At 38.3% G+C, this 7,684-nt stretch overlaps 1 protein-coding gene across 1 annotated transcript; it reads left to right on the forward strand.

Annotated features, from left to right (window-relative positions):
* The first annotated feature begins 1,401 nt into the window (after positions 1-1,401).
* LOC148854767 (Plasma-membrane choline transporter family protein) lies at positions 1,402-7,513 on the forward strand. The gene is made up of 7 exons (XM_088983757.1): positions 1,402-1,921; positions 2,136-2,608; positions 3,833-4,016; positions 4,130-4,354; positions 4,501-4,617; positions 5,227-5,460; positions 7,042-7,513. Exons 1-7 carry the CDS (start codon positions 1,856-1,858, stop codon positions 7,240-7,242), a joined length of 1,500 nt encoding a protein of 499 aa, XP_088839883.1. The 5' UTR covers positions 1,402-1,855; the 3' UTR covers positions 7,243-7,513.
* Positions 7,514-7,684: the final 171 nt, after the last annotated feature.

Here is a 7,684-nt window from a genome sequence, read left to right on the forward strand (position 1 = left end):
TTTGATGTATCCAGAAAAAAAAAAAATAAATAAATAAACCGTTAGGATCAGGAACATCATTTAATTGGCCCCACCCAAGAGAATGAATCTAGCTAGACACAGTAGAATGATAAGACCAATTCATTTGCATTAGATGTCATTCAAATGAAAGATAAGCACTCAAAGAAAAAAAAATTCTGTCTACCACTTTTGGTTTGGATTTGAATTTTCAAACGTGGGTTCTACTTAAAAATCAAAGGGATCTCTCAGTCAAGATTACAAAGTCATAAAATAATGAGAACATGGCGAACTTTGATTCTATGCAGAGGAAAACAAATTATTTCTTGATAGTAACGCTCATGGAAGCTTCCAAGAGATTTAACATTCTTAGAGAGAAGTCGTAGAAGGGAGATCAGAAGACCATGGAAATGTCAATCGCCAAGCCATCAGCCATGCTGACTTTGACGATTCAAGACGCTACCATGCTTTAGAAATAAGTAATCATTCATCATAATTTACTATAACAATGATCAAAAAGGACCTCAGTGTTATCCGGACCATATCCTTACCCGGAATCCGAACGGGTATGGCTAATAAAAGAGGTCGGATTACATGCACGGGTCCCTTGTTGAAGATTGTGACCGACCATAAAAGCAGACCTAACTAACTGCATGTTCATGCAAGCAATGGAATGGGGATTTTGAATGAGAGCAGCGTTCACGAGGATGAAGAGGATATCTGTTGGTTGGGCTTGGGCCCCGGTGAATCGACCCGGCTGATGGGGTGTCCAAATCAAACTCTACACCTACGTCACATCACGTGCACAACTATGCAATTGATTTTCATCTACATTCTACAGTTTAACGTTGTTCATCTCTTGAAAAGAGAAAGCTGAGATCCGATCCAAATATTGGACCGCGGAAGAGAATTCAAGGCTTCAATTTCTTTTGGGTGAACCGTTTTAGGTGGGTGCCAGGCACCGGTTGCTCTGCAACTGGATCCTCCGACTTCTGAATGTGCTCCAGGTGACAAGTTATGGGAACCCTTTTTATACAAAATGTAGACCGTTAATCCTGCATGGATGCCACGTGTCAAAAGTGGTTTCTAGATTGTCCATTTTATTGAAGCCTGACCACATGAAAGTTGGAGCCACTGTTACTCGCGTGTCGCGTCAGCCTAGAGTGGAATCTACCCATTCAGGAATGGGCCTCTACCCAGATCCGTGGAATCTTATCCGGGTTAATAGAAAACAGAAAAGAATATAATTGATTGAGTTCAAAACCGGGTAATAGAAAACAGAAGAATATAATTGATTGAGTTCAAAACCGGGTAAAAATCAAAACCCGTTTAGTGAAGGGAATAACCAACTCAGAAGAATGAGAGAGAGAGAGAGAAAAGAGGGTGGAAAGAGAGAAGTAATACGGGATAAGATGACAGTATAAATGCAAGCAGGCCCCGCAGCAAACTCTCTCGTTTCCAAAATCACATTTTTCTGTGCAAAAAAACCACAAATTGGCCTGCCTTTGCCGGCTTTCCTTAGCTAAAAATTTCACGTTTTTTTATTTCTTTTTTGGCTTTTGTTTCTTTTCTCTCTCTCTCTCTCTCTCATGAATCACAAGTCCTTCTCAGGCGTTTCAAGGAGGACAAGAACATTCAGATTTCCTTCTATTCGAAAAATGCTGTATTAGTTAATAGTTGCAGTCACGTTAAAGACCCCATTGACTCTCCTCTCTCCTGCAGTCTGTCTTCGCCTTGCTCCTCACGTGTCTCTCTCTCTCTCTCTGCGACCCACAAAAAGCCCATTGAGGAAATCCAGACCGATCCATCCAGCCATGCCTCTCTCACCCAAACTAAGGTGCGCTAGATCAGACACGCCATGAGTGACGCGCGAAGTTCCTCCTCCTCCGACGCTGATTTCGCTTCCATCCCCACCACTCAGCAGGTAATCTTTTCCCATGATCCCTTCTCTTGACTCTTCAGCTGCCTTTTCAAATAACAATATTCTCTCTTCTTGACGACTCACCCATCTTCAAACGAACTTCAAAAAAATAGTAAAACTGATTTTTCTTAAAATTTTCTGATAAAAATTTAAGCTTCCGAACAAGAAGTTTTGTAGAACAATAGTAGTTACCGTGAAGCATTTATTTTACTTTCAGAATGGTGGGCGAAGTCCGATTAGTGATGATGGAAGCCAAACGATGTCCCCTGCGAGGACTCCTGAACCGTCGAGGCATTGGAGGGATGTTTTCTGGTTGGGAATATTCACTGTGCATTTGATTGGGCTGGGATTCGTTCTTGCGGTTCTTGGGATCAATAGGTTTAAGAAAGCAGATAGGCTTAACATTGACAGATATACAAACAGGATACTTGAAAATCAGGCCGGATTGACCGAGACATACTGGCCCTTGTATGCTGTGGCCGGCGGAGTTGGTACTGTTCTTGGATGGGTTTGGCTGTCATTACTCGGGTCCCGGGCGAATCAGATGATGAAGGTCTCGGTACACATCTTGACTACTTATCTAGCTGTGATAAGTGTTCTGTGCTTCTGGGGTGAACAGATTTTCTGGGGTATTGCGTTTGCTATTGGCGCGGGTTTGCAGTTTTTGTATGTAGTTTCAGTTATAGATAGGTATGATTTTAAGGTTTTAATCTATTTACATTTCAATGAAATCTTTAGTTGGTTCTGGCAATGGTAGTTTGATTGGTAGGAAATATTCTTTTTTTTTTTCAATTTTTTGTGCCTGCATGATTTTTAGACATGGACAACATATGTTGAATTCACAAGCTCTACAAACTTGCTGAACCCAGTATAGTGAACAGTTGAATAAAAGTTTGACATGGTGGTAGCTCATTCCACAGTTAAGTCTGAGGTTTTAATTGTGTTATTCTCTAAGAAATTAGTTACTGGAGCCAGAATGAGCTTATTGTTTTTCCAATTTATCAACTTATCATTAGTATATGCACTGTCAAGGTTATCAAATGGCTTAACTTGTAAACGGGATGTGCTTACTTTTCAAGAATAGAAATAGCATCATCTGATGCTATATTCATAGAATGGATATAGCACATTCTGAGGCTTAAGCCTCATGAGACTTCATCTGATTAAAGGTTAATGCAAATGGAGAACGTATAGAAAATTGAGAAAAATAAGGACCGCTGACATTTTTAAACTGGAAAGAAATTATGTAATGGTTCAACATTCACATTAACAAGTGTGTAAAATGCAGGAGAGACTCAATTAAGATAATCCTTTTTTTTAGGGCACAAATCAATAGTTAAGTTGTTTAGAGAACTAAGTGGCACAATTTTCCACATCAAAACATGGTATCTCTCCACTGTCTAAAATTGAAGTACTTCAACAGTAGAATCCCAATGTTCTGTATTTTTATAGGAAGAATCTCAGTAACCGAGATGGCTGAAATTGCATGCAGTTCTTCTTAATCTGAAGATGATACTAGCATATGCAAGAGCAAATTTTGATAGTACTTATGTCTATCATGACCCTATTGATGCAACAAATCTCTTGCACCTCAATTTTTTTATCAATAAATTCAAAAACTTCATATCTTGTATGTGCACTCTATATTCTGTATTTGTATTGGTCCATTAAAACCAAATAAAAGAGATTATTTATAGATGCATTTGTTTTGCTTTTAGTCACACAATTGGATGATGCATACTTCACATCCCTCATCCTAGCAATCTCATTATTCCTTGATGTATTTAAGAAAACATATTCTAGAAGGGCAATTGTTACAGAGCCTTTTTCTTATTGTTCAAACTTGTTAAATAAAGGCTTGGTAGAATAACTTATTAGCAGTTTTCCCCCTGGCTTTCTATTATTCTTCCATAGACTTCCTTTCTCCATGCTGGTGTTGCAAAAGGCTGTCAAAATGGTATGGAGCCTTCCTGAAGTTATGAGAGTAGCCTATGCATTTACAGTAATCATGCTATTATGGATGGTGATATGGTCTTTTGGAGCAGCTGGTGTTGTCGCTTCAAGCATGGGTGATGGTGGGCGCTGGTGGCTTCTTGTGGTGAGCTGGCAAGTTTGCTCTACATTCCATCTAATGTTATTGGAATAATACTGGCAATTAAGTACTCATGGTCAATCACTAATGCAAATAAATGTTGTTATTTGTACGAACAGGTGCTTTCTGTGAGTTTATTTTGGACAGGTGCTGTCCTTTGTAATACAGTTCATGTTATTGTCTCTGGAATGGTTTTTCTTGTTCTCATCCATGGTGGCCGAGAAGCAGCATCTATGCCTCCCAAACCATTGACAAAATCTTTAAGATATGCTGTTACGACTTCATTTGGCAGCATTTGCTATGGATCACTATTTACAGCAGCTATTCGGACATTGCGATGGGAGGTAGATTTGAAACCAGAGCATTTTTAGTTATCTGGCTTTCTTCATGATTGCTGTTGAAAACATATTTTTGTCAATGGTGGTCATCATTATCCTAGCTATCACCTTCTATGGTTAGACCTGCTGAATTATGTCTTAAAATGTTCCAGATCAGGGGATTCCGGTCAAAGATTGGCAATAACGAGTGCTTGCTTTGCTGTGTAGATTTCTTGTTCCATCTTGTTGAGACACTAGTTCGTTTTTTCAATAAGTATGCCTATGTCCAGGTAGGCTGTCTGATTTTATCTTTAAGTTACCTTTCAAGATGCTAATAAAATTTCTATTTTGTTTGTTTATTTATTCATTTTTGGTAGATAACAGCAACATTTGCTTCAGTAATAAAAAATGGTGTACAACAAGATTGACGAAGGAATCAGTGTAGGTCTAATTTGTATACAACTTGTAGTTGATATTCTGGCATATGGACAATAATATGCATCTTTTTGGATAAAAACTGCAATGAATCTTGTCTGTCAGTTTATGATATCTTTATGTAAAAATTACATCCATTACTCTAACCCAGAATTGTGACTGATCCTTTGGCTTTTGTGCTATTACGATCAAGTGATCAGACATTCTTTTTTTGATATTTGAAGTGATCAGACATTCTTATGAACTATAAATTTTAAAAGTGAGATGAAATTGAGTAACTACTAAGATATCTGGTAGTAAGGACAACATATTCTTCCCATGGATGTCTCTTTGGTAGAACTTAACCCTTGTTGGGAAGTTACTGTGTTTAGTTTCTATAGGACCAGACATTACCAGTTCCTATGCTATTATGCTGTATGGTCAATAGCATGGTCTGAAATCTTCTATTATCTTTACCTCTCCAGATAGCAGTTTATGGTAAAAGCTTTAATCGTTCAGCAAGGGATGCATGGGAGTTATTCCAGTCAACTGGTGTTGAGGCACTTATTGCTTATGATTGTTCAGGAGCTGTTCTACTAATGGGCACAATCCTGGGTGGGCTTGTTACTGGAACATGTTCAGGAACATGGGCATGGTTCAAAGCAAGTGACAGAGTTATTATGGTTGGGTCTACTGCTATGCTGATGGGGATGATCTTGGTAAGTACTCAAACTTTTCATCCCCCGTCTTGGATTGCATTCAACTCTTATTCTAATAAAAATGGAACTTTTATGCTACTTGTAACAACCTGCTTTAAATGTTACCTATTAATTCTAGATTACATGCTTAAATTTAAACTAATAACTTACTGAAGCGTCTTTATACCACACCACGATCACTGTATTAAGATCCATTTGATATCTCATGAGAATGTTTGGCTGAAGAAAAGTAAAGGTAGCCTTTCTGACGGTACATAATTAATCTTGAGGGTGTCAATTATGTTTGACTTTGAAATGTACTTGAATCTCTGGGCATCATCCTCACTATCTGGTTATAAGAGATGTCATGTGGCAGTGATTGTATGAGTTGAAGGTTTCTTTTAGGCTTTGATTGGTTTGAAAGAAAAGGTAGGGAAACCTATAAAATAGTATAGGACTCACCCCTACCTTCCCCTACCTTTTCTTTCAAACCAAACACAACCTTAAGGATTGCCAAGCCATCAACAGGTGGACATCAAGCACAATCCTTGGACTAAAATCTTTTGATTAAGATTTAACAATTGGGTGCTATGTTACCCAAGTACAGCCAAGGTTCAAAATATCGGTACGCCTGATACGCCGGTAGGGGCGTATCGGGTTTTTTATTTCAAAACTGGTTCAGGGGAGCTGGTCTAGGACCCCTCCATCCCCTGAACCGGTCAGACCCCCGATACACCCACTGTAAGGGCATATCGGAAGGGTCCCAGAATGATACGTATCAGCCGATACGGGCCGATATGTAATGATAATTTGAACCTTGATACAACAATGGCATGACTGGACACAGTATTGAATATGATATTTAGACTAGAATTTGGAATATCTTAAAATTGAGCACCCTTGGAACCAGGTATTGAGACTTCACTGCTAGAATCTTGACTCCGATGAGCAGAAAATTCCTATACCATGGTCTTTATACATGGACCTAAAATCCTTAATGATTCCATTTATTCTATCAATGTTCTAGTGGATTTTTTTTTTCAACAAACCCCTAGTTGAGAAGATCCTCAAACCATTTTATCATTGAAGAAACACTTCAATTTTCCTGCTCGGGATGGGTCTACACCATTTATTTTGATAAACTGGGCACGTCCATAGTGAAAAGAACCAAAGTTTGTCAACCCCTGAATCAAAACGGGGATGTTGTCTTTTGAAACATGTACCATTTTCAGAAATGATTCAGGGTGTGCCTCCATGAAAAATAGTATTGCCAATCTCCCTGCTGTACAACTATTTGAATTGCCATTTTGATCTCCACCAATCAAGACTGATAAAGCCTCTCTTTGATTAACCTTGTATTCATCAATCTATCCAGATCCTTGCTGCAGAAGTCTCCTAATGGTTTAACGGCCATCTCTCACTTGGGGGTGATTGAACAAGCATTGTCTGATATTTGCAATGAAGTGATAATTAAGTGATCGCGTATTTAACTATTTGGAATGTTAGCTTAGCTTTACATCCATTCCTATTGTTTTGATATATATTGATTGGCCACAGAATCTGATACAACAAATATAAACACCATTTTCTTTTAATTTCCAGGTGGGGTTGGCAATGGTGGTGGTAGAAAGCGCTGTTACGTCCATATACATCTGTTACGCAGAAGATCCCTTGTTAATTAACAGATGGGATGCTGAATTCTTCAACCAGATGTCGGAGGCACTACACCAACGTTTGCAGCATAGAAGCGCACGAGCAAGGGAAGTGTTGACCCACAACCGGTTTAATTCGATCTCTGTTTGAGTTTCCACCAATTTGTGTTATAGAATGTGGTGTGATTTGTTCCATTCCAATTTGTTTACCAGCACATTGATTCAGAGTTTACCATTCGACCCCAAAATACAGGTTGTTGGACAATTTTATACCCTTCACAACTGTTCTGATTCAGTAGTCCAGTGTTATTTGCTTGAGAATGATGTCAGCCACAAGGAGCAAGCTTTGCAACTGGATTTGAAATTTCACAATTTTGTATCTAGAATGTAGTTTAATCATTGGTTCACGCCAATGTTTTCAACTTGCAGTCCAACTAGCCAGGCCAGATTTTTAGGTTCATTGTATTAATTTTTGCCTGTTCTTTTTTGTGTTTTTAACTATTTTCATCATCAATTATAATAATAGTCCTCATTTGTCACATTAATTTTTATTTAATATAATGAATATATTATATTAAAGAATTTATATAATT

Source organism: Nelumbo lutea, chromosome 4, assembly GCF_056320005.1.
Source record: "Nelumbo lutea isolate HS-2025 chromosome 4, American lotus-T2T, whole genome shotgun sequence".
Lineage (NCBI taxonomy): Eukaryota > Viridiplantae > Streptophyta > Magnoliopsida > Proteales > Nelumbonaceae > Nelumbo > Nelumbo lutea.

Coding starts and splice junctions, on each gene's coding strand:
- LOC148854767 (XM_088983757.1), top strand. CDS start 1,856: ATGAGTGACGCGCGAAGTTCCTCCTCCTCCGACGCTGATTTCGCTTCC. Junction 4,618..5,226: donor ATAAGTATGCCTATGTCCAG/GTAGGCTGTCTG, acceptor TTACCTCTCCAG/ATAGCAGTTTATGGTAAAAG. Junction 5,461..7,041: donor TGCTGATGGGGATGATCTTG/GTAAGTACTCAA, acceptor TTTAATTTCCAG/GTGGGGTTGGCAATGGTGGT.